Genomic DNA, 27,962 nt, shown 5'->3' with positions numbered 1-27,962 from the left:
GCACTCACTAACTGTAAGTCGCTCTGGATAAGATGTAAAATTTACTTTTTTTTGTTTTGCACTTGCAATGACCCTCTCCATCAGCTGAGACAAACGTATGGATTGCACCTTTAACATACATTCACCATATAGGCCTATACACATTGTTGATAACCTTGGTATTCATTACAGAAGAAAAATATACATGCACACAGAAACACACACGCACACAGACACACACAGACACACAGACGCACACACACACACACACACACACGTATAATGGAAGTCATACTCCACACACCTCTGTAATGAAGTATGATAGGAAAGTATTCACCCATGTAACAACATGTTTGCGACTTGTTGTCTACTTTCCGGCCAAACTGGCTGCTTTGAACAATATCACTTTCCCTCCAAGACATAACTATGAAAGAATTTGACTCCCTTGCTGTATTACATACAGCACAAATATCACATTCACCAAATAACATTGAGCTTAACTTGCATTTATATTTTGTTACTTTAATGTAACAAACAGTGGAAGTTTCACAGAAACCAGCTAATGTGCAACCAAAGTCTTATCACAAGCCACAAAAACACTCAATTTACAATCGTGTTTTAGCTTAGATAAAACTTTGGATGCTTTACATAAGACTTGTACCTTGCCTTGAAGAAAGCTGCTCACTTTAAAGCCACGTAACAAAGAACTAGGTATACAACAATTAAAGATTTTCTAAACCACATTGGCCTTTCTCCAAGACAAGTTCAAGCTTGTAACAACTCAGAAACATTTACTGTCAGTTCTCTGGCATGCCTTGCTTGGCAGATGCACACATCATTTCATAAGGAACAGCTGTGTGGATGGACACCATCTAGGTCACGTAGTTCCCCTAAGAAAGAGATAAACACCTAATTAGAACCATAAATCGAATAGATTCTGGAAACTATTAATTTCATCGAGGACCCTATTAAATCAAACTGTAACCAAATACATCAAAAACACCATTCTTCTAGTACAGCAAGAAATTATCATTTGCATTTGTGTGTTCAATAAAACAGCCTGAAACAAAGATAAACTAAAATGTACAGTACTGTAAATAAGGCCTCTTTTTTTGTCTACAACCCCCCTTGGCAATCATATGAAAAATACTGAACAAGTTAAGAAGTAGCTCACCTTACTGGGTCTGGAGTCTACTCCGTGCATAAACTTGTAGGACTCCATTTTGCTTCCCACTTCATTTGCATTCTCCCCACAGTGATTATCCTGAGGGAGAGTAGTTGACAGCATTTTAATCTCCTGCACTTTAAGTCTTAACTCTGTCAAGCAAACAGAGCATGAATGGTTCTTTAAGTACTCCAGGATCTATATATTTGTGTGGATTCATTCAAACGTAATACATTCTTAGCTTAATAACTTAAATAAACACATTATGACATCCAAATTCCAAACATTAACAGCCTATATCATACGGAGTCACTGACCAGAGTGTGATGGTAGCTTCCCATTTGCAGCAGACACTCCAGTGTTTCCATCATCTGCTCCTTGCGCAGTGTGTGGAGTCTCATCTGACTGGGGGCCACAGTTCTCTCCAGCTCTCGCACGATGACATTCAGAGCCACTGCTGCACACTGAAACACACTGAGTCCTGACCGCAATACACACCAAGCACAGACATGAGGCAGTGTAGAATAAGACCAACCACCCAAAACCTATCAAAGTATGTAAGGCAAAGGGGAATTTAACACTGGACGAAACATGGGTTATGACAATGACATTGTGGTCATGGATTTTTCAATGTACAGTGCCTTCAGAAAGTATTCACACCCCTTTACTTTTTCCACATTTTGTTGTGTTACAGCCTGAATTAAAAATGTATTAAATTGAGATTTTTTTGTCACTGGCCTACACACAATACCCGATAAAGTCAAAGTGGAATAACGTTTTGGGACATTTTTACTAATTAATTACAAATTAAAAGCTGAAATGTCTTGAGTCAATAAGTATCCAATCCCTTTTTTATGGCAAACCTAAATAAGTTCAGGAGTAAAAAGTTAACAAGTCACATAATAAGTTGCATGGACTCACTCTGTGTGCAATAATAGTGTTTAACATGATTTTTGAATTACTACCTCATCTCTGTACCCCCCCACATACAATTATCTGTAAGGTGAATTTCAAACACAGATTTAACCACAAAGACAAGGGAGGTTTTCCAATGCCTCGCAAAGAAGGGCACCTATTGGTAGATGGGTAAAAATAAACAAAAGCAGACTTTTAAGTTATTAATTACACTTTGGATGGTGTATCAATACACCCAGTCACTACAAAGACACAGGTGTCCTTCCTAACTCAGATGCCGGAGAGGAAGGAAACCGCTCAGGGATTTCACCATGAGGCCAATGGTGACTTTAAAACAGTTACAGAGTTTAATGGCTGTGATAGAAGAAAACTGAGGATGGATCAACAACATTGTAGTTACTCCACAATACTAACCTAATTGACAGAGTGAAAAAAAAGAAGCCTGTACAGAATAAAAATATTCCAAACTATGCATCCTGTTTGCAACAAGACACTAAAGTAATACTGCAAAATAAAAAAAGCTATTTACGTTTAGTCCTGAATACAAAGTGTTATATTTGGGGCAAATCCAAGAAAACACATTGCTAAGTCCCACTCTCCACATTGTCAAGCATAGTGGTGGCTGCATCATGATATGGGTATGCTTCTAATAGTTAAGGACTGGGGAGCTTTTCGGGATAAAAAAGAAACCGAATGGAGCTAAGCACAGGCAAAATCCTAGAGAAAAATCTGGTTCAGTCTGCTTTGCACAAGACACAAGGAGATTAATTCACCTTTCAGCAGGACAATAACCTAAAACCCAAGCCCAAATCTACACTGGAGTTACTTACCAAGAAGACAGTGAATGCTCCTGAGGGGCAGAGTTACAGTTTTGATTGAAATCTGCTTGAAAATCTATGGCAAGACTTGAAAATCAACAACCAATTTGACAGAGTTTTAGGAATTTTGAAAAGAACATTGGTCTGATATTGTACAATCCAGGTGAGCAAAGCTCTTAGAGACTTACAGAGAAAGACTAACAGCTATAATCATTGCCAAAGGTGATTCTAACATGTACTGACTCAGGGGTGTGAATACTTATTTCTGTTTTTCATTTTCAATACATTTGCAAAAAATTCTAAAAACATGTTTTCACTTTGACATTATGGGGTATTGTGTGTAGATGGGTGAGAAAAAAACATATATTTAATACATTTGGAATTCAGGCTGTAACACAACAAAATATGGAATAAGTCAAGGGGGTGAATACTTTCTGAAGGCACTGCATATACTGTAAATCTAAAATCATCAACTTATTTGATATGAATAGAACCAGCTGAATAGGCTAGCATTATTGTTCCTTGTTGACCCCTCAGGTAGCATATTGAATGAGCATTCCTAAAGGGACAGTTCATTCTAAACTAAATGTTTTCATGCCTCAAAAGTGGTCTTATGTTGAGATAAGTCCATATTCCAGGACATTGTGTAGATCTACCACTTCTTAGACTTGCTTTCAATGAGAATGACAGATCTATAACTCACCCCAAAAATGACATATTGCAGCTTTAAATATAAAACTTACATTAAGAGTTTTTTAATATGGAAGGCTCTGAATAGGCTATGAGAACAAGAAAGCCAAACATACCACAATTATCTGTAGCTTCGACATCTACATAAATCCCTTCTTTCATCATATTTTTCAGAACCTAAAAAAAGAAATATGTATACCATTAGACACCATAAGATCTTGCTGAGGTTCAGGGTATCAATTTCATTGTGGGAACTAACCATTGTTTCCCTTTTTTTAAATTTCTTTAGGGGGTAGATCAGCTTTAATATTGTAGATAGATTGTAACTTCCATCAATGTAATTGTCTGCATCACTTCCAATCCCCCATATGTTTTTTTCTCTAAAATAACACATCCTAGATCTGAATGAATGAAATAATCTTATTAAATACTTTTTTCTTTACATAGTTGAATGTGCTGACAACAGAATCACACAAAAATTATCAATGGAAATCAAATGTATCAACCCATGGAGGTCTGGATTTGGAGTCACCCTCAAAATTAAAGTGGAAAACCACACTACAGGCTGATCCAACTTTGATGTAATGTCCTTAAAACAAGTCAAAATTAGGCTCAGTAGTGTGTGTGGCCTCCACGTGCCTGTATGAACTCCCTACAACGCCTGGGCATGCTCCTGATGAGGTGGCGGATGGTCTCCTGAGGGATCTCCTCCCAGACCTGGACTAAAGCATCCGCCAACTCCTGGACAGTCTGTGGTGCAACATGGCGTTGGTGGATGGAGCGAGACATGATGTCCCAGATGTGCTCAATTGGATTCAGGTCTGGGGAACGGGCGGGCCAGTCCATAGTATCAATGCCTTCCTCTTGCAGGAACTGCTGACACACTCCAGCCACATGAGGTCTAGCATTGTCTTGCATTAGGAGGAACCCAGGGCCAACCGCACCAGCATATGGTCTCACAAGGGGTCTGAGGATCTCATCTCGGTACCTAATGGCAGTCAGGCTAACTCTGGCGAGCACATGGAGGGCTGTGCGGCCCCCCAAAGAAATGCCACCCCACACCAAACCGGTCATGCTGGAGGATGTTGCAGGCAGCAGAACGTTCTCCACGGCGTCTCCAGACTCTGTCACGTCTGTCACGTGATCAGTGTGAACCTGCTTTCATCTGTGAAGAGCACAGGGCGCCAGTAGCGAATTTGCCAATCTTGGTGTTCTCTGGCAAATGCCAAACGTCCTGCACGGTGTTGGGCTGTAAGCACAACCCCCACCTGTGGACGTCGGGCCCTCATACCACCCTCATGGAGTCTGTTTCTGACCGTTTGAGCAGACACATGCACATTTGTGGCCTGCTGGAGGTCATTTTGCAGGGCTCTGGCAGTGCTCCTCCTGCTCCTCCTTGCACAAAGGCGGAGGTAGCAGTCCTGCTGCTGGGTTGTTGCCCTCCCTACGGCCTCCTCCACGTCTCCTGATGTACTGGCCTGTCTCCTGGTAGCGCCTCCATGCTCTGGACACTACGCTGACAGACACAGCTAACCTTCTTGCCACAGCTCGCATTGATGTGCCATCCTGGATGAGCTGCACTACCTGAGCCACTTGTGTGGGTTGTAGACTCCGTCTCATGCTACCACTAGAGTGAAAGCACCGCCAGTATTCAAAAGTGACCAAAACATCAGCCAGGAAGCATAGGAACTGAGAAGTGGTCTGTGGTCACCACCTGCAAAACCAGTCCTTTATTGGGGGTGTCTTGCTAATTGCCTATAATTTCCACCTGTTGTCTATTCCATTTGCACAACAGCATGTGAAATATATTGTCAATCAGTGTTGCTTCCTAAGTGGACAGTTTGATTTCACAGAAGTGTGATTGACTTGGAGTTACATTGTGTTGTTTAAGTGTTCCCTTTATCTTTTTGAGCAGTGTATATATATATATATATATACAGTTGAGTCGGAAGTTTACATACACTTAGGATGGAGTCATTAAAACTCGTTTTTCAACCACTCCACAAATTTCTTGTTAACAAACTATAGTTTGGGCAAGTCGGTTAGGACATCTACTTTGTGCATGACACAAGTAATTTTTCCAACAATTGTTTACAGACAGATTATTTCACTTATAATTCACTGTATCACAATTCCAGTGGGTCAGAAGTTTACATACACTAAGTTGACTGTGCCTTTAAACAGCTTGGAAAATTCCAGAAAATGATGTCATGGCTTTAGAAGCTTCTGATAGGCTAATTTACATAATTTGAGTCAATTGGAGGTGTACCTGTGGATGTATTTCAAGGCCTACCTTCAAACTCAGTGCCTCTTTGCTTGACATCATGGGAAAATCAAAAGAAATCAGCCAAGATTGTAGACCTCCACAAGTCTGGTTCATCCTTGGGAGCAATTTCCAAACGTCTGAAGGTACCACGTTCATCTGTACAAACAATAGTACACAAGTATAAACACCATGGGACGCAGCCGTCTTACCGCTCAGGAAGGAGACGCGTTCTGTCTCCTAGAGATGAACGTACTTTGGTGCGTAAAGTGCAAATCAATCCCAGAACAACAGCAAAGGACCTTGTGAAGATGCTGGAGGAAACAGGTACAAAAGTATCTATATCCACAGTACAACGAGTCCTATATTAACATAACCTCAAAGGCTGTTCAGCAAGGAAGAAGCCACTGCTCCAAAACCGCCATAAAAAAGCCAGACTATGGTTTGCAACTGCACATGGGGACAAAGATTGTACTTTTCTGAGAAATGTCCTCTGGTCTGATAAAACAAAAATAGAACTGTTTGGCCATAATGACCATAGTTATGTTTGGAGGAAAAAGGGGGTGCTTGCAAGCCGAAGAACACCATCCCAACCGTGAAGCACAGGGGTGGCAGCGTCATGCTCTGGGGGTGCTTTGTTGCAGGAGGGACTGGTGCACTTCACAAAATAGATGGCATCATGAGGAAGGGGTCTTCCAAATGGACAATGACCCCAAGCATACTTCCAAAGTTGTGGCAAAATGGCTTAAGGACAACAAAGTCAAGGTATTGGAGTGGCCATCACAAAGCCCTGACCTCAATCCTATAGAATATTTGTGGGCAGAACTGAAAAAGCGTGTGCGAGCAAGGAGGCCTACAAACCTGACTCAGTTACACCAGCTCTGTCAGGAGGAAAGGGCCAAAATTCACCCAACTTATTGTGGGAAGCTTGTGGAAGGCTACCCGAAACGTTTGACCCAAGTTAAACAATTTAAAGGCAATGCTACCAAATACTAATTGGGTGTATGTAAACTTCTGACCCACTGGGAATGTGATGAAAGAAATTAAAGCTGAAATAAATCATTCTCTCTACTTTTATTCTGACATTTCACATTCTTCAAATAAAGTGGTGATCTTAACTGACCTAAGACAGGGAATTTGTACTAGGATTAAATGTCAGGAATTGTGAAAAACTGAGTTTAAATGTATTTGGCTAAGGTGTATGTAAACCTCCGACTTTACATGGTCCTTTGCTATTGTTCTGGGATTGATTTGCACTTTTCGCACCAAAGTACGTTAATCTCTAGGAGACAGAGCGCATCTCCTTCCTGAGCGGTATGACAGCTGCGTGGTCCCATGGTGTTTATACTTGAGTACTATTGTTTGTACAGATGAACGTGGTACCTTCAGGCGTTTGGAAATTGCTCCCAAGGATGAACCAGACTTGTGGAGGTCTACAATTTATTTTCTGAGGTCTTGGCTGATTGCTTTTGATTTTCCCATGATGTCAATTTTCCAAGCTGTTTAAAGGCACAGTCAACTTAGTGTATGTAAACTTCTGACCCACTGGAATTGTGATACAGTAAATTATAAGTGAAATAATCTGTCTGTAAACAATTGTTGGAAAAATTACTTGTGTCATGCACAAAGTAGATGTCCTAACCGACTTGCCAAAACTATAGTTTGTTAACAAGAAATTTGTGGAGTGGTTGAAAAACGAGTTTTAATGACTCCAACCTAGGTGTATGTAAACCTTCGACTTCAACTGTATTTACCTTTCCATGGTAGCAAGATCTTATCTATTTTTGCTAACTTTCTATTAAAATGTATTGGAGTGAGATCATTTATTTCATTTGGGATATGTATTCCGAGTATATCCACATCACCATCAGACCATTCTATTGGTAAACTACATGGTAATGTAAAAATACCTTTTTAATTCTATGCGCTATACATTTTGCTATACATCACAACACTGAAGTGTAAGGGGCCTCCAATGTTTTTAATGGACTGGATCTTTATATTTTTCACTTGTATCCTGTTTCAGTAATAATGAAATCAGACCTTTGTTTCCCTTTGTACACAGTAACATGACAAACATGTTTCCTGGGTTGTGAAGATGCTGCAGTATGCTATACGTTATGTAATCATAATTACAGGGTAGCTCGTTAAAATTGAGCGTTTGAAGTGCCTCCCAAAAATACTTCAAATACTCTACTATTTCAAGCGAACCTTTAAAGAGCTCAGCTCACACAACAGGTTTGGCCTGCCAGTATTGCATGTCAGATGGCTGTATTTACCTCCAGAACTGGCACGTATCCATTCTCAGCACTGAGGTGCAGGCATGTCTTACCACACCTGTCCTTCTCGTTCACACAGGCACCATGGCAAATCAGATCAGCCACCATCAGGTGTTGGTTCTTCTGTGCAGCCAGGTGAAGTGCAGTCTGGGAACAGAAGTCAGGGGCTTAATCAACCAGTGTTGCCAGGTCTAGCTAAAATGTCTAAACCAAAGACCTCAGAAAACCAGCAAACAAGGCCTGAAAACTAGCCCTTTTTTTTGTTTGTTGCAGCAACAGAGTTGCCACATTTATCCATGACACCCTTTTATCATAATGTTATCGAGTGAATTAAGAAGGAATATCTATGTAATTTTTAACGAAGTAGGCTAAGAAGCAAAATTCGGTTCTAATAATTCTTGCAAGTTTAAGAATGTTGCAAGAGAAAAGATAAATCGCCCTTATTAAACTCTCCAGATCATTTTAAATTGTTTTGACTGCTATGATTATACAATAAGGCCCTAGGAGGTGTGGTATATGGCCAATATACCACGGCTAAGGGCTGTTCTGGCCCTTTGCCATGGTATACTGGCCATATACCACAAACCCCTGAGGAGCCTTATTGCTATTATAAACTGGTTAACAATGTAATTAGAATAGTAAAAAGTAATTTTTTGTCATTCCCATGGTACACAGTCTGATAACCATGTCTTTCAACCAATCAGCATTCAGGGCTCAAACCACCCAGTTTATAGTTATAAATAAATCCTGTTTGCGCTTGTGCATAACTATAGATAAATCTGACAGGAGAATTTGAGTGATGAAAGTTGGACAGAGGATCTCAATCTCTGTGCAAGAAACACTTGGACAAACTTGAAAAAACTCATGTTAGGTTATTTTCTGGCAACTGTGCCTTCATCATGTGCCAGATGTTAAGACTACAAACTGTTATAAATGGCCTGTTTGCGAGATTGACTTGTTATTTCAATAGGCATAAGGTACTGACTAAAATCTGGGTTTATAATTGCAATTCAACTTTGCCATGGTCTGCGGAGCTAGATGCAGGTAGCCTATAGCCCCTGAAAGGACAACATCTCACTTCAGGGAAAAGTCCATAATGAAACTGACATTAAATGTGGAGAATGATACATTCGCGATAGAGCTGTGACCATGATCACAATTGATAACTTCCCATTTAATTAACTAAAATGGCCATTAACAATTGCATAATAACACAAGGCTACAACAAAAAACTCATTTATAGGCCATTTATTAAATCCGTTTGCCAGCTCCAGGTAGGCTACACAAGTGGCACAAATTGATTTGCATGACTCCAGTGATATCGTAATTTCAGCATATTTATTGTACTGTATCAAATGGTAGGCTACAGTAGCCTACAATAGCATGGAAATTAATAGCCTACTTGATGGCCAACAGATGCAAATGTACCCTATAATTCTCTACATTTAATGTAATTTTCATTGTGGACTTTGTCCCATAACAGAAGCACGCGAGGGAGTTCCATAACTTCCATTTCAAATTTCCACTCACGCTGCGCTCCAGACCCTAGAACTGAGCATGAGTAAAACCCTTCGCATGATACGGTTCGCTCAACCAGTGCTCTCAACGCACACACCCCTCTGGCCCTCCCACCATTCACTCACTCAGTAACAACCTGGTCACTGCCTGATAGTCAGCAGCAGCAGGTTACAGTTAAATATATACAGTGGGGAGAACAAGTATTTGATACACTGCCGATTTTGCAGGTTTTCCTACTTACAAAGCATGTAGAGGTCTGTACTTTTTTATCATAGGTACACTTCAACTGTGAGAGACGGAATCTAAAACAAAAATCCAGAAAATCACATTGTATGATTTTTAAGTAATTAATTTGCATTTTATTGCATGACATAAGTATTTGATCACCTATTCCGGCTCTCACAGACCTGTTAGTTTTTCTTTAAGAAGCCCTCCTGTTCTCCACTCATTACTTGTATTAACTGCACCTGTTTGAACTCGTTACCTGTATAAAAGACACCTGTCCACACACTCAATCAAACAGACTCCAACCTCTCCACAATGGCCAAGACCAGAGAGCTGTGTAAGGACATCAGGGATACAATTGTAGACCTGCACAAGGCTGGGATGGGCTACAGGACAATAGGCAAGCAGCTTGGTGAGAAGGCAACAACTGTTGGCGCAATTATTAGAAAATGGAAGAAGTTCAAGATGACGGTCAATCACCCTCGGTCTGGGGCTCCATGCAAGATCTCACCTCGTGGGGCATCAATGATCATGAGGAAGGTGAGGGATCAGCCCAGAACTACACGGCAGGACCTGGTCAATGACCTGAAGAGAGCTGGGACCACAGTCTCAAAGAAAACCATTAGTAACACACTACGCCGTCATGGATTAAAATCCTGCAGCGCACGCAAGGTCCCCCTGCTCAAGCCAGCGCATGTCCAGGCCCGTCTGAAGTTTGCCAATGACCATCTGGATGATCCAGAGGAGGAATGGGAGAAGGTCATGTGGTCTGATGAGACAAAAATAGAGCTTTTGGTCTAAACTCCACTCGCCGTGTTTGAAGGAAGAAGAAGGATGAGTACAACCCCAAGAACACCATCCCAACCGTGAAGCATGGAGGTGGAAACATCATTCTTTGGGGATGCTTTTCTGCAAAGGGGACAGGACGACTGCATCGTATTGAGGGGAGGATGGATGGGGCCATGTATCGCGAGATCTTGGCCAACAACCTCCTTCCCTCAGTAAGAGCATTGAAGATGGGTCGTGGCTGGGTCTTCCAGCATGACAACGACCCGAAACACACAGCCAGGGCAACTAAGGAGTGGCTCCATAAGAAGCATCTCAAGGTCCTGGAGTGGCCTAGCCAGTCTCCAGACTCAGCTGAACCGAATAGAAAATCTTTGGAGGGAGCTGAAAGTCCGTATTGCCCAGCGACAGCCCCGAAACCTGAAGGATCTGGAGAAGGTCTGTATGGAGGAGTGGGCCAAAATCCCTGCTGCAGTGTGTGCAAACCTGGTCAAGACCTTGTGACACTCTGGCTCCATGGACTTTGATATTTGAGCCAGGGTTGTTCATTGTCATTGGTTTGGGTGTATTTCATTTGGTGGTGTTGGGGATGGGTGAGTTTCATTTTGTTTGTGTCTAGTGGTGATTGGTCTATGACTCCCAATCGGAGGTAACGAGTGTCAGCTGTCGGCTCGTTATCTCTGATTGGGAGCCATATATATTCTGTGTGTTTTCTCCTTTGTTTTGTGGGTTATTGTTCCATGTTTCTGTCAGTGTTACAGAGGACTTCACTATCGTCATTTGTTGTTTTTCGTGGTTGCTTTATTAAATAAAGTCATCATGTTCACTCCACGCGCTGCGTATTGGTCCGCTTCTTCAGACGATCGTGACAGAATAACCCACCAAAAAAGGACCAAGCAGCGCGTCCAGGAGCAAAGGGTCTGGACATGGGAGGAACTGTTGGACGGTAAAGGGTCCTGGACGTGGGAAGAAATCCTGGACGGCATGGATCGCCGTCCATGGAGCGAAACAGAGGAGAGGCGACGGAGAGAGGAGCAACGGCGTCGGCAGAGCCAACGTCGGAAGGACGAGAGGCAACCCCAATAAATTTTTTGGGGGGGGCACATGGCTTGGGCGACGGAGCAGCAGGAGGCTGCCACAAGGCAGAGTCAGAGGGCTGCCAGGTTAAGGGGGCTGACGGAGGCAGAGAAGGGACGGATTCAGTGGGCTACCAGGTCAAGGGGGCTACTGGGTAAAGCAGGGAAGGAAGGTGTTGAGGCACGGCGTGAGGTACTGGGGTGTGTAACCAGTTCGGTCCGGCCCGTTCCTAGTCCCGAGGTGCAGCCAGTAGTGTGTGTTCCCCGTACGGTACGGCCTGTTCCGGTCCCTCGCACTAAGTGTAAGGTGCGCGTCGCCAGCCCGGTTCGGCCTGTTCCTGCCATACGCACCAAGTATGCGGTGCGCGTCGCCAGCTCAGCCCGGCCTGTTCCTACTCCACGCACCAGGGATACGGTGCGCTCGCCAGCCCAGCCCGGCCTGTTCCTACTCCACGCACCAGGGATACGGTGCGCCCGCCAGCCCAGCCCGGCCTGTTCCTACTCCACGCACCAGGGATACGGTGCGCTTCGCCAGCCCGGCCCGGCCTGTTCCGGCCACTCGCACCAGGGATACGGTGCGCGTCGCCAGCCCCGCCCGGCCTGTTCCTGCTCTCCGCACTAGGCGTGAGGTGAGTCCCCAGGGTCCAGCATGCCCTGTTCCGGCTCCCCGCACTAGGCGTTATGGGAGTCCCCAGGGTCCAGCATGCCCTGTTCCGACTCCCGCACTAGCCCTGAGATGCGTGTCCTCAGCCCGGTACCTCCAGTTCCGGCACCACGCATCAGGCCTACGGTGCGTCCCCAGGGCCAAGCATGCCCTGTTGCTGCTTCCCGCACTAGCCCTGAGATGCGTGTCCTCAGCCCGGTACCTCCAGTTCCGGCACCACGCATCAGGCCTACGGTGCGTCCCCAGGGTCCAGCATGCCCTGTTGCTTCTCCCCGCACTAGCCCTGAGATGCGTGTCCTCAGCCCGGTACCTCCTGTTCCGGCACCACGCACCAGGCCTACGATGCGCCTCAGACGGCCAGAGTCTGCCGTCTGCCCAACGGGGCCTGAACTGCCCGTCTGCCCAAAGCCTGCAAAGCCGCCCGTCTGCCATGAGCCATCAGAGCCGTCCGCCAGACCGGAGCCGCTAGAGCCTTCCGCCAGACAGGATCAGCCAGAGCCTTCCGCCAGACAGGATCAGCCAGAGCCTTCTGCCAGACAGGATCAGCCAGAGCCTTCTGCCAGACAGGATCAGCCAGAGCCTTCTGCCAGACAGGATCAGCCAGAGCCTTCCGCCAGACAGGATCAGCCAGATCCGTCAGTCGGCCATGAGCAGCCAGATCCGTCAGTCGGCCATGAGCAGCCAGATCCGTCAGCCAGCCATGAGCAGCCAGATCCGTCAGCCAGCCATGAGCAGCCAGATCCGTTAGCCAGCCATGAGCAGCCAGATCCGTTAGCCAGCCATGAGCAGCCAGTTCCGTCAGCCAGCCATGAGCCGTCCAGCCGGGATCCGCCAGAGCCAGCCAGCCAGGATCCGCCATTTAGTCAGGTGCTGCCCCTTAGCTCGGTGTTGCTCCTTATCCTGTTGCTGTCCCTTATCCTGGTGCTGTCCCTTAGCCTGGTACTGCCCCTTAGTCCGGTACTGCCCCTTAGTCCGGTACTGCCCCGTAGTCCGGTGCTGCCCCTTAGTCCGGTGCTGCCCCTTAGCCCGGTGCTGCCCCTTGTCCCGGTGCTGCCCCTTATCCCGGTGCTGCCCCTTATCCCGGTGCTGCCCCTTAGGCCGATGCTGCCCCTTAGTCCGGTGTTGCCCCTTAGTCCAGGTGGGGGTTAGTTGGAGGGTGGTCATTGGGAGGAGGCTACCGAAGCAGGTTGTGACTGTGGTGGGGTGGGGATCACGACCGGGGCCAGAGCCGCCACCGTGGACAGACGCCCACCCAGACCCTCCCCTAGTCCTGATATTGGTGCGCCCGGAGTTCGCACCTTTAGGGGGGGGTACTGTGACACTCTGGCTCCATGGACTTTGATATTTGAGCCAGGGTTGTTCATTGTCATTGGTTTGGGTGTATTTCATTTGGTGGTGTTGGGGATGGGTGAGTTTCATTTTGTTTGTGTCTAGTGGTGATTGGTCTATGACTCCCAATCGGAGGTAACGAGTGTCAGCTGTCGGCTCGTTATCTCTGATTGGGAGCCATATATATTCTGTGTGTTTTCTCCTTTGTTTTGTGGGTTATTGTTCCATGTTTCTGTCAGTGTTACAGAGGACTTCACTATCGTCATTTGTTGTTTTTCGTGGTTGCTTTATTAAATAAAGTCATCATGTTCACTCCACGCGCTGCGTATTGGTCCGCTTCTTCAGACGATCGTGACAGACCTACAGGAAACGTATGATCTCTGTAATTGCAAACAAAGGTTTCTGTACCAAATATTAAGTTATGCTTTTCTGATGTATCAAATACTTATGTCAAGCAATAAAATGCAAATTAATTACTTTAAAATCATAAAATGTGATTTTCATAAAATTTAGATTCCGTCTCTCACAGTTGAAGTGTACCTATGATAAAAATTACAGACCTCTACATGCTTTGTAAGTAGGAAAACCTGCAAAATCGGCAGTGTATCAAATACTTGTTCTCCCCACTGTATATATTTAACTGTAACCTGCTGCTGCTGACTATCAGCCTGGAGGTGTGTTGGGTCATTGTCCTGTTGAAAAACAAATGATAGTCCCACTAAGCCCAAACCAGACGGGATGGCGTATCGCTGCAGAATGCTGTGGTAGCCATGCTGGTTAAGTGTGCCTTGAATTCTAAATAAATCACAGACAGTGTCACCAGCAAAGCAACCCCACACCATAACACCTCCTCCTCCATGCTTTAAGGTGGGAACAACACATGCGGAGATCATCCATTCACCCACACTGCATCTCACAAACACACAGCGGTTGGAACCAAAAATCTCCAATTTGGACTACAGACCAAAGGACACATTTCCACCGGTCTAATGTCCATTGCTCGTGTTTCTTGGCCCAAGCAAGTCTCTTCTTCTTATTGGTGTCCTTTAGTAGTGGTTTCTTTGCAGCAATTCGACCATGAAGGCCTGATTCACACAGTCCCCTCTGAAAAGTTGATGTTGAGATGTGTCTGTGACTTGAACTCTGTGAAGCATTTATTTGGAATGCAGTTTCTGAGGCTGGTAACTCTAATGAACTTATCCTCTGCAGCAGAGGTGATTCTGGGTCTTTCATTCCTATGGCGGTCCTCATGAGAGCCAGTTTCATCATAGCGCTTGATGGTTTTTGCGACTGCACTTGAATAAACTTTCTTGAAATTTTCCGTATTCACTGTCCTTCATGTCTTAAAGTAATGATGGACTGTTGTTTCTCTTTGCTTTTTTGAGCTGTTCTTGCCATAATATGGACTTGGTCTTTTACCAAATAGGGCTCTCTTCTGTATACCCCCCCTACCTTGTCACAACACAACTGATTGGCTCAAATGCATTAAGGAAAGAAATTCCACAAATTAACTTTTAAGAAGGCACACCTGTTAATTGAAATACATTCCAGGTGACTACCTCATGAAGCTGGTTGAGAGAATGCCAGGAGTGTGCAACGCTGCCATCAAGGCAAAGGATGGCTGCTTAATATAAAATATATTTTGATTTGTTTAACACTTTTTTGGTTACTACATGATACCATATGTGTTATTTCATAGTTTTGATGTCTTCCCTATTATTCTACAATGTAAAAATAGTAAAAATAAAGAAAGATCCTTGAATGAGTAGGTGTGTCCACATTTAGTGTATACATATACAGTTGAAGTCGGAAGTTTACATACACTTAGGATGGAGTCATTAAAACTAGATTTTCAACCACTCCACACATTTCTTGTTAACAAACTATAGTTTTGACAAGTCGGTTAGGACATCTACTTTGTGCATGACACAAGTAATCTTTCCAACAATTGTTTACAGACAGATTATTTCACTTATAATTCACTGTATCACAATTCCAGTGGGTCAGAAGTTTACATACACTAAGTTGACTGTGCCTTTAAACAGCTTGGAAAATTCCAGAAAATGATGTCATGGCTTTAGAAGCTTCTGATAGGCTAATTGACATAATTTGAGTCAATTGGAGGTGTACCTGTGGATGTATTTCAAGGCCTACCTTCAAACTCAGTGCCTCTTTGCTTGACATCATGGGAAAATCAAAAGAAATCAGCCAAGACCACAGAAAATAAATTGTAGACCTCCACAAGTCTGGTTCATCCTTGGGAGCAATTTCCAAACGCCTGAAGGTACCACGTTCATCTGTACAAACAATAGTATGCAAGTATAAACACTATGGGACCACGCAGCCGTCATACCGCTCAGGAAGGAGAAATGTTCTGTCTCCTAGAGATGAACATACTTTGGTGCGAAAAGTGCAAATCAATCCCAGAACAACAGCAAAGGACCTTGTGAAGATGCTGGAGGAAACAGGTACAAAAGTACCTATAGCCACATTAAAACGAGTCCTATATCGACATAACCAGAAAGGCCGCTCAGCAAGGAAGAAGCCACTGCTCCAAAACGGCCATAAAAAAGCCAGACTACGGTTTGCAACTGCACATGGAGACAAAGATTGTACTTTTTGGAGAAATGTCCTCTGGTCTGATGAAACAAAAATAGAACTGTTTGGCCATAATGACCATCGTTATGATTGGAGGAAAAAGGGGGTGCATTGCAAGCCGAAGAACACCATCCCAACCGTGAACCACGGGGGTGGCAGCATCATGCTGGGGGGGTGCTTTGCTGCAGGAGGGACTGGTGCACTTCACAAAATAGATGGCATCATGAGGAAGGAAATTATGTGGATATATTGAAGAAACATCTCAAGACATCAGTCAGGAAGTTAAAGCTTGGTCGCAAATGGGTCTTCCAAATGGACAATGACCCCAAGCATACCCCCAAAGGTGTGGCAAAATGGCTTAAGGACAACAAAGTCAAGGTATTAGAGTGGCCATCACAAAGCCCTGACCTCAATCCTATAGAAAATGTGTGGGCAGAACTGAAAAAGCGCGTGCGAGCAAGGAGGCCTACAAACCTGACTCAGTTACACCAGCTCTGTCAGGAGGAATGGGCCAAAATTCACCCAACTTATTGTGGGAAGCTTGTGGAAGGCTACCCAAAACGTTTGACCCAAGTTAAACAATTTAAAGGCAATGCTACCAAATACTAATTGAGTGTATGTAAACTTCTGACCCACTGGGAATGTGATGAAAGAAATATAATATGAAATAAATCATTCTCTCTACAATTATTCTGACATTTCACATTCTTAAAATTAAGTGGTGATCCTAACTGACCTAAGACAGGGAATTTTTACAAGGATTAAATGTCAGGAATTGTGAAAAACTGAGTTTAAATGTATTTGGCTAAGGAGTATGTAAACTTCCGACTTCAACTGTATATATATATATCTTTTTATTGAAATGCAATGGCGACCGCGGTGCAATTTAGAAGTAGCCCAAAAACCCACCACCCGCGACCAATACATTTTACCTGCGACATCGTTTTCAAAGTAGCCCAATTTACCAGGAAAACTGCGAACATGGCAACCCTGTAATCACCTATTTGACAGTCTTCTCAAGCTATATCAGCTTTATCACTGATTGTATACGGTAGTGCTGAGCGATTAGTAGTGCTGAGTGATTACAGTTCTGTAATTTTTCATTTTTTAAACAACTAATTGAATTCCATTTCTTTCTGGTTTTTTTCTTTAACCTCGATGCGCAGTTTCTGTAGAGATAAATCAAATCAAGCCGGAACTGTGAGATGTGGTGTGCCAGCTTGTTTGTTCTGTGTGGGGCAAACACAGAGCCCTCGTCGACGGAAAGAAGAGAAAACGCGCGAGAGGGACAGAAAGCAGTTGCTGTGCGAGGTACAGCGCCTTCGGAAAGTATTCAGACCCCTTCCCTTTTTCCACATTTTGTTATGTTACAGCCTTATTCTAAAATGGATTACAGAAAACATTTTCCTCATCAATCAATACACAATACCCCATAATGACAAAGTGAAAACAGGTTTTTAGATTTTTTTGCAAAAGGTCCCCAAGAACACAGTGGCCTCCAGCATTCTTAAATAGACGAAGTTTGGAACCACCAAGACTCTTCCTAGAGCTGGCCGCCCAGCCAAACTGAACAATCGGGGGAGAAGGACCTTGGTCAGGGAGGTGACCAACAACCTGAAGGTCACTCTCACAGAGCTCTAGAGTTCCTCTGTGGAGATGGATGCGCTCAATGGTGCAGTTGTATAACGTTTTGAGGATCTGGGGACCCATCCCAAATCTTTTCAGTCTCCTGAGGGGGAAAAGGCGTTGTCATGCCCTCTTCACGACTTTCTTGGTGTGTTTGGACCATGATAGTTTCTTAGTGATGTGAACACCAAGGAACTTGAAACACTCGACTCGCTCCACTACCGCCCCGTCGATGTGAATGGGGGCGTGTTCGGACTCCTTATCCTGTTGTCCACAATCATCTCCTTTGTCTTGCTCACGTTGAGGGAGAGGTTGTTGTCCTGGCACCACACTGCCAGGTCTCTGACCTCCTCCATATAGGCTGTCTCATCGTTGTCAGTGATCAGGCCTACCACCGTTGTGTCATCAGCAAACTTAATGATGGTGTTGGAATTGTGCTTGGCCACGCTGTCGTGAGTAAACAGGGAGTACAGGAGGGGACTTAGCACGCACCTCTGAGGGGCCCCCGTGTTGAGGATCAACGGGGCAGATGTGTTGTTGCCTACCCTTACCACCTGGGGGCGGCCCGTCAGGAAGTCCAGGATCCAGTTGCAGAGGGAGGTGTTTAGTCTCAGGGTCCTTAGCTTATTGATGAGCTTTGTGGGCACTATGGTGTTGAACGCTCAGCTGTAGTCAATGAACAGCATTCTCACATAGGTGTTCCTTTTGTCCAAGTGGGAAAGGGCAGTGTGGAGTGCGATTGAGATTGTGTCATCTGTGGATCTGTTGGGGCGGTATGCGAATTGGAGTGGGTCTAGGGTTTCCGGGATAATGGTGTTGATGTGAGCCATGACCAGCCTTTCAAAGCACTTGTCACGCCCTGACTCATGGGACTCTTGTATGTTGAGTCAGGGTGTTGATATTCTATGTTAGTATTTCTATGTTGCATTCTAGGTTGTGTAGTTCTATGTTTGGCCGGGTGTGATTCCCAATCAGAGGCAGCTGTCGCTCATTGTCTCTGATTGGGGATCATACTTAGGTAGCCTATTGGCAATCTTTAGTTGTGGGATCTTGTTCCGTGTGTAGGCTTGTTTTGTGTTTAGCCTGAGGACTTCACGTTACGTTGGTTTGTTGTTTTGTTCGTGTGTTTATCGTTTTAAATAAACATGTATGCATTTCACGCTGCGCCTTGGTCTGACCCGTCCTTCAACGAACGTGACAGCACTTCATGGCTATCCATGTGAGTGCTACGGGGCGGTAGTCATTTAGGCAGGTTACCTTCGCTTTCTTGGGCACAGGGACTATGGTGGTCTGCTTGAAACATGTAGGTATTACAGACTCTGTCAGGAATGGGTTGAAAATGTCAGTGAAGACACTTGCCAGTTGGTCCGCGCATGCTCTGAGTACACGTCCTGGTAATCCGTCTGGCCCTGCGGCCTTGTGAATGTTGACCTGTTTAAAGGTCTTGCTCACATCGGCTACGGAGAACGTGATCACACTGTCGTCCGGAAGAGCTGGTGCTCTCATGCATGCTTCAGTGTTGCTTGCCTCGAATCGAGCATAAAAGGCATTTAGCTGTCTGGTAGGCTTGCGTCACTGGGCAGCTCGCGGATGGGTTTACCTTTGTAGTCCGTAATATTTTGCAAGCCCTGCCACATCCGACGAGCGTCAGAGCCAGTGTAGTAGGATTCAATCTTAGTCCTGTATTGACGCTTTGCCTGTTTGATGGTTCGTCTGAGGGCATAGCGGGATTTCTTATAAACTTCCGGATTAGTGTCCCGCTCCTTGAAAGCGGCAGCTCTAGCCTTTAGTAATCCATGGCTTCTGGTTGGGATATATACGTACAGTCACTGTGGAGATGACGTTGTTGATGCACTTATTGATGAAGCCGGTGACTGAGGTGGTATACTCTTCAATGCCATTGGATGAATCCCAGAACATATTCCAGTCTGTGCTAGCAAAACAGTCCTGTAGCGTAGCATCCGCGTCATCAGACCACTTTCGAATTGAGCGAGTCACTGGTACTTCCTGCTAGTTTTTGCTTGTAAGCAGGAATCAGGAGGATATAATTATGGTCAAATTTTCCAAATGGAGGGCGAGGGAGAGCTTTGTATGTGTCTCAGTGTGTCACGCCCTGACTCAGGGGACGCTTAAATGTTGAGTCAGGGTGTGTATATTCTTTGTTGTGCGTTTTCTATGTTTGTGATCTAGTATGTATAGTTCTATGTTGGCCGGTGTGGTTCCCAATCAGAGGCAGCTGTCGCTCGTTGTCTCTGATTGGGAACCATACTTAGGCAGCCTATTGGCACTGTCTTGTTGTGGGATCTTGTTCCGGTTAAGGTATGTTGTGTGTGCTACCTTGGACTTCACGTTTCGTTTCCTTTGTTGTTTTGTCGTGTGTTTATTAAGTTTAATAAACATGTACGTATATCACGCTGCGCCTTGGTCTGACCCGTCATTCAACGAGCGTGACACAGTGTGTGGAGTAAAGTTGGCCTAGAGTTTTTTTTCCTCTGGTTGCACATGTGATATGCTGGTAGAAATGAGGTCAAACGGATTTAAGTTTGCCTGCATTAAATCCCCGGCCATTAGGAGCGCCGCTTCTGGATTAGCATTTTCTTGTTTGTTTTTAACCTTATACAGCTTGTTGAGTGCGGTCTTAGTGCCAGTGTCGGTTTGTGGTGGTAAATAGACGGCTACGAAAAATATAGATGAAAACTCTCTTGGTAGATAGTGTGGTTCAAATCAAATCAAATTTTATTTGTCACATGCGCAAAATACAACAGGTGTAGACCTTACCGTGAAATGCTTACTTACAAGCCCTTAACCAACAATGCAGTTCAAGAAAGAGTTACGAAAATATTTACAAAATAAACTAAATTTAAAAATAATCAAAAGTAACACAATAAAAATAACAATAACGAGGCTATATACAGGGGGTACCGGTAACGAGTCAATGTGCCGGGGTACAGGTTAGTCGAGATAATGTAGGTAGGGGTAAATTGACTGTGCATAGATAATAGACAGCGAGTAGCAGCAGTGTAAAAACAAATGGAGGTACTCTACCAAAATAAGGTACTCTACCTCAGGCGAGCAATACCTCGAGACTACCTTAATATTAGACATTGCGCACCAGCTGTTATTGACAAGTAGACACACACCCCCACCCGTCGTCTTACCGGACGTAGCTGTTCTGTCCTGCCGATGCATGGAAAACCCTGCCAACTGTATATTATCCTTTTCGTCGTTCAGCCACGACTCGGTTAAACACAAGATATTACAGTTTTTAATGTCCCGTTGGTAGGATAGTCTCGAACTGAGCTCATCCAGTTTATTCTCCAGTGATTGCACGTTGGCTAATAGAACAGATGGTAGAGGCAGGTTACCCACTCGCTGACAAATTCTCACAAGGCACCCTGCTCTCCGCCCCCTGTACTTCCTTATTTTCTTCATGTGAATGACAGGGATTTGGGCCTTGTCTGGGAGCAACATTATATCCTTCGCGTCCTACTCATTAAAGAAAAAATCTTTGTCCAGTTCGAGGTGAGTAATCGCTGTTCTGATATCCAGAAGCTCTTTTCGTGCTCCTTGAGTGGCCCAGCCAGAGCCCGGACTTGAACCCGATCGAACATCTCTGGAGAGACCTGAAAATAGCTGTGCAGTGACGCTCCCCATCCAACCTGACAGAGCTTGAGAGGACCTGCAGAGAAGAATGGGCGAAACTCCCCAAATACAGGTGTGCCAAGCTTGTAGCGTCATACCCAAGAAGACTCGAGGCTGTAATCGCTGCCAAAGGTGCTTCAACAAAGTACTGAGTAAAGGGTCTGAATACTTATGTAAATGTGATATTTCCGTTTTGAAAAAAAAAAAAAAAAAAAATGTTTTTGCTTTGTCATTATGGGGTATAGTGTGTAGATTGATGAGGATTTTTAAAAAATATATATTTTAGTATATGGCTGTAACGTAACAAAATATGGAAAAAGTAAAGGGGTCTGAATACTTTCCGAATGCACTGTATCTCTATCTGAAAATACATGATCTAAGTGATTGATAGTTGGTATTCAGCCGTCATAAAAGTATGCCTTATTTACATTCAAGAACTACTAAATAGTGATTTTGTCAGACAGCATAGGCAGCAGCTCTATAGAGATGAGATGATGACTTGGATTGAAATAATAAAGTAATTAAATAAAACACATATTTTATTAAAGTAATGTGAATAAATGATGGTTAATAAGTGATAAGCAGTAATGGGCAGTCACTACCATCATGGGACTTTTATTAATTATTTTATTCTGTGTTACAGCACTCAACCCACATAATGCCTAGTGCATTTAATGTCTAAACTAAAAAAGTAATTGAAATCGATAACCGTGATTATTTTTTTATAATCGAACCAAAACCGAACCGACCTCAAAAAGCACTAATAGCTCAGCACTAGTATACAGTTGCTTCAAAGTTATCTGAACGTCTGAATGAATTTGAACAACCAGAAAACAATTTCAGTCATACTATCTTTTTCGTTTGATTTACCTTTCCCTCTGAGTCTTTGACATCCAGTCTGTTCAGAGCTGCCATCCTTTTGGCAATCACATATCCCAGGGCCCTCTTGCCTTGACCCACAACTCTGTGGAGAGCTCTAAAGAAAGAAGCAATAAACATATTTATAGTGTACTCACATTATTGTCACTGTGAGTTTTAATGGTTAACAACATGAATGCATTAAAGTGCAGTTTGACATTAATGTACTAGATGATACATTGCAATCCTACATCAACAATGTGGGAATTTTGTTTTGTACTGTGGCTGGCCAATGATAATTAATGTGAGCCTGATTCTAATCAGTGGTTGCTTGAAAGTAATAATCATTTTTTTTCATTATCAATTATATCAAGAACATGAAATGTCACTGCAACATTAATGTTAGATAGATAGATATATCTTCCTGTCTTTGTCACTAAAATCAACCATTCAATTATTTGTCTATTGTCCTCCTATATCAATATGGGTCATGGATTTTCAGTCATTGTTTACTTTTTGTGTAATTCCTGTCAACGCCCCATGAGTCATGAGTATGTAGTATGCAGTATGAAAAATGTATTCACTCACTAACTGTAAGTCGCTCTGGATAAGAGCGTCTGCTAAATGACTAAAATGTAAATGTAAAAAATGTAGTACTGTATGAGGACATTTCTTCAGAACACTGTTACAGGCTTTGGTTTTTCCATTTATATTTCGAGGTTGGACGTTAGCACGTGGGGCACATCGATTGGTGTCACCTCCTTAGTCAATATGTGTTACACCTGTGCTGGCTTGTTCATCTCGTTAGTCGGAAGGTGTTTCACCTGTGCTGCCCCAGGTGATATTTAAGAGTGGCTGGACCAGTACTCCAGTTGTCTTGAGAGATGTGGAGGGTTAACACATTTAGTTGTCTCTCCCTATTTTATTTATAGACAAACAATCCTTTATCTGATATTCCCTGTTTCCATTTTACTCCACTTTTTGGTTTACTTCCTGTCTTTCAGTTTGGTCTGTTTTTTAAAAATGTGTTTGCCTCTTCTTTGGCAAGTGTAATGGGCTCTCATGGTGGGTGTCTTTTAGGTCCCAGTTGTTGTTGCTAGTCAACTTTCATTGGACACCCCTATGAATGTCTTTCAGAACCCCTCCTAACACCCCACCTATTTCGTTTTAGTTGTTGTCAGTGACTCTTTGTTAGTTCCCCCTTCTGTTTGAGCGACAATTTTTGCTTTTCTTGCTGGGGAATGTAACAACACTAACACCTAACTGCTGCCTATTAGATACCCTCAGTATGTCTTGGCATCATTTGTTGTTTGTGAATTATTGTAGGAAAACAAATGTCTGTAACAGGTTATTGTTTATCCTAGGACAACAAATATTTCATTAAATTACTACAAAACATCCATTCACCATATTGTGACATACAGTCTCTGTACAGTGCCTTTAATGACAAACTGAGTGATATCATCTCATATTTCTCTCTGAACATCCATAAACATTCCAGCTATTATACTGATATAGCCTACCGGGGTATACAATTTAAAATCAACAGTTGGTATAACTACGATGTAACCTTTTCACACTATTGTCGACCCGAACCGCACAGTGCTAGTTTCCACCACTGTTCCAACCTCTGGTGGATGCCTAACAAGACCAGGCTACAGCTCAGCAAGGCTCAGTAATATGAAAAGGGTAATATACAAATTGTGATTCCAACTTACGTCCTTCCGTTCTTGTCTGTGGCCAGAAGCTCTGTGTCAGAGACCCCCGTCAGTAAGCTCTCCTCCCTCTGGAGCTGGGTCCAGAAGTATGCTACGCTGTTCCAATCCTGGCCCATGTAGCTGAGCCAATGTTGGCTAAAGCTATCCTGGCACTGGGGGCTAAAGCTATTATGGCACTGGGGGCTAAAGCTATCCTGGCACTGGGGGCTAAAGCTATTATGGCACTGGGGGCTAAAGCTATCCTGGCACTGGGGGCTAAAGCTACCCTGGCACTGGGGGCTAAAGCTATCCTGACACTGGGGGCTAAAGCTATCCTGGCACTGGGGGCTAAAGCTATCCTGACACTGGGGGCTAAAGCTATCCTGGCAGTCACTACCTCCATCCTGACCTAACTCATAGCTGGAGGACAGGGGGCTAGCAAAGACCGAATCTTGGGGAGATGGCACTTGACATTCACTGGTGCTGCTTGGGGAGTAAGACATATATGAATCTGGACTGGGCATCATATTGTCAGATTCGTCGTTGATATACCCTCTTTGGGAGTTCAGTGGAGGGGCACTAGTGTTGTGTTTGTCTGCAGAGCGGGATAGGTTGAGCTCTGACATACAGTAGTTTGTGGCTTGTTGTGGCATCTTGTTTTCCTGACTGAACTTCATTGAGTGGCTATGTTGGAGTGGCTCTGGAATATTCCATGGTTGCTCGTTGGGCTCTGGGCTGTAATCGGGTGACTCAGACTTGTTAGACTGGCTGTATGGCTTGCTGGCTTTGAGATCCTCCTCCAATACCTCTACTATTATGGCGAGTTCCTCCAGGCTCTTTGTAGGTTGTTTTCTCTGAAACACAGTGGGCACACATATTAAGTATGCAGTGTTGAGTGCTGAGCCGTCCAAGTTAGAGCAAGGCACACCTGGTGAAATTATGAAAAGACATGTAGGCCTATTAATTGACTGTCCTGTAAATCACTCACCTTGCTACTTCTGCGATCTCTATTTACCCGTTTCTTCTCTCCTGTGAAGAATATAATAAGGAATTTTGATAGCAGGTTTCATGAAGTTGACAGTATCTTTGCTGTTGCATGCCCTTACCCACAACATAAATGCTTGTGTAATAACACATAATTGTTGTTGTGACAGTTTTCAGTGTTATTTATGTTCATAATGTAATGATGAAATTCAATAACACGTTTGAACTTGTATTGTTAGTTATCTGTACCCTACAAGTCTCCTTTTCAAAATGGCTGTGATATACTGTATTATTATCAAACAATACTAAGATGTAAAATATGCATATGTCTTACTAATACTTTATGTGTACATTATTCTGCATTATATCCATAGGCTTTAAGTAAAGTCTTGACTACATTTTATGAGTGTGAACAGCGTGTGATCAGCCTCACCCATTGGCAAACACTTTATGACTCTTATCTCCCTCACTAACTTTAAGCATCAGTTGTCAGAGCAGCTTACTGATCACTGCACCTGTACACAGCCCATCTGTAATTAGCCCACCAAACTACCTCATCCCCATATTGTTATTTATTTTGCTTATTTGCACCCCAGTATCTCTATTTGCACATCATCTTCTGCACATCTATCACTCCAGTGTTAATACTAAATTGTAATTATTTTGCACTATGGCCTATTTATTGCCTTACCTCCATAACTTACTACATTTGCACACATTGTATATAGATTTTCTATTGTGTTATTGACTGTACGTTTTGTTTATTCCATATGTAACTCGGTGTTGTTGTTTTTATCGCACTGCTTTGCTTTATCTTGGCCAGGTCGCTGTTGTAAATGAGAACTTGTTCTCAACTGGCTTACCTGGTTAAATATAGGTGAAATAAAAAAATTATAAATAAAATGACTCTGTTTGCAAAAGGTAAACAACCCTAATTCTGGAGCAGAACAAGACACACTTTTGACGAGACTGCCAGAAGTGTTCAATCTTGGTTATAGGCCAACAACATAAGCGTAATAGAATTTTGAGGAGTTTTTTTCTAACCTTTCAATGCCTTGCCGCTGTTGCCCTGTAGAAAGACGTAAAGGATCAATTGTGAATATGTCAAAACATCGGACTGGGGAATGTGGAAATTATCTTCCAAGCAATTTAGCCACAGTGAATATACAGTATGTCATACCTGGATATTTTTTGGGTCCATTCCTTTCGCTATGCGAATGTTATTAAGCATGTCTCTCACAGGCATTTTGACCCTGACTCCCAGGTACCTTTTCTCACCGTCATAGTTGGAGCGTTTTGGACCTGATGAATAAAACCATGTTGCAACAGAATGCAATTTATTTGTGAATTCAGACAGATAGCCTAAAAAGAAACGTGATAACTGATGATCAGATTATCCTAAAATGTATCACTCATTCCAAATAGTAAGGCCTAAAATATGACTTAATGTAATTAAAAAAAAGTAACCACATGTACTGTATGAACCATATAGATTGCACAGTACAGTATATGAACAATCAACAGTATGAGCCTTGCTTGTTGTAAGACAATATAAAGGCTCATACATGCTTATAACAAGTTATAAAGCATTATACCTGGATGTGCAGCCTGGTCTCGGACTAGACGAAACATAGTAAACTTGTTTCCGGGACACTCAAATGATTATGCTATGTTATGTTTGGTATGGTATGGTTACATAAGACAGTTGGTTACTTGACGCAAAAATGAAAGGAGGGTGAATGGGTGGGGGTATAACGCAAACGTCTAGCAACCCAAAGACTTTTGCATTTTAGCTAAATAGCAACTTTTAAAATACTTACTACTTTTTTAGATACTTTGCAACTACTTAGCATGTTAGCTAGCCCTTCCCTAACCTTAAACATTTTAGCTAACCCTAACCTTAACCCTTTAACCTAACTCCTAACCTTAATCCTAACCTTAACCCTAACCCCTAGCCTAGCTAACGTTAGCCAGCTAGCTAACGTTAGCATTAGACACCTAGCCACCTAGCTAAAGTTAGCCACAACAAATTGGAATTCATAACATATCATATATCTTGCAAATTCTTAATGTATTGTACGGTTTGGAAATTCTTAATATTTTGTATGTTTTGCGCAAAGTTGCTAACATATAATACGAATTGTAATTCGTAACATATCATACGAAATTGATGATGGACATCCACAAATTAATACATACCATACTAAATGGACCGTCTTGGGTTTCGTACAGAATAATACGAAATTCTCTGAGACCAGGTTGGTGTAAAGTGTTACTAGAAAGCTTATGTATTGCACCTTTAGTCTAAATGTAGACTACTCAACACAAATTGACGCACTGAAGTGGTCATTCTCACTTTCAGTAAGGTTGTGATAAAACATTTATGGACGTCAACTTCTTAAATTATCATATTTGGTTAGATAATGACATTTGATTATACAAGGAAGACAGTCACTAAATTGTGCTGACCTGTCAAAGAATAGTCCAGTGTCGAAGGCCCATTCTCATGGCCGTCGTCCAAACTTGTCAGGATACCTCCAGTAGGGGAATTTGGCCCCTCCGAGTAGCTGGCAGGTTCTCCTGGCATAGGTGAGTCGTAACTCCTAAACAGCCCGTTTCCAATGTCCCGTTTCCCCTCAAAAGTATGGATGCATTCACTGCCCGAGTTCTCCTTACTTTTATATGGCCCACGCATCTCGCTCCACTTTGCAGCAGTGGGGTAATGTATTAGTTTGAAACAAAATCAAACGGAGAACACTCAAGATATTGAAACAGACGGACTGTTTACCTGGGAGTCATAGCCTGTAAATACCAGCGTTCAAGGTCCGTTTTGTCTTAAATCCCTCAGTG

General features: G+C 43.3%; 1 protein-coding gene across 1 annotated transcript; it reads right to left on the bottom strand.

Annotated features, from left to right (window-relative positions):
• LOC121567618 (NF-kappa-B inhibitor zeta-like) lies at positions 1–27,897 on the bottom strand. The gene is made up of 11 exons (XM_041877802.1): positions 27,582–27,897; positions 26,293–26,414; positions 26,157–26,181; positions 25,117–25,157; positions 24,150–24,982; positions 22,444–22,549; positions 8,110–8,256; positions 3,684–3,744; positions 1,462–1,625; positions 1,154–1,243; positions 1–869 (listed from the first exon to the last, which is right to left on the bottom strand). Exons 1-11 carry the CDS (start codon positions 27,805–27,807, stop codon positions 852–854), a joined length of 1,833 nt encoding a protein of 610 aa, XP_041733736.1. The 5' UTR covers positions 27,808–27,897; the 3' UTR covers positions 1–851.
• Between the last annotated feature and the right edge of the window lie 65 nt (positions 27,898–27,962).

Source organism: Coregonus clupeaformis, chromosome 6 (genome assembly GCF_020615455.1).
Source record: "Coregonus clupeaformis isolate EN_2021a chromosome 6, ASM2061545v1, whole genome shotgun sequence".
Taxonomy (NCBI): Eukaryota; Metazoa; Chordata; class Actinopteri; order Salmoniformes; family Salmonidae; genus Coregonus; species Coregonus clupeaformis.
This window is presented reverse-complemented; position numbering and strand designations above follow the sequence as displayed.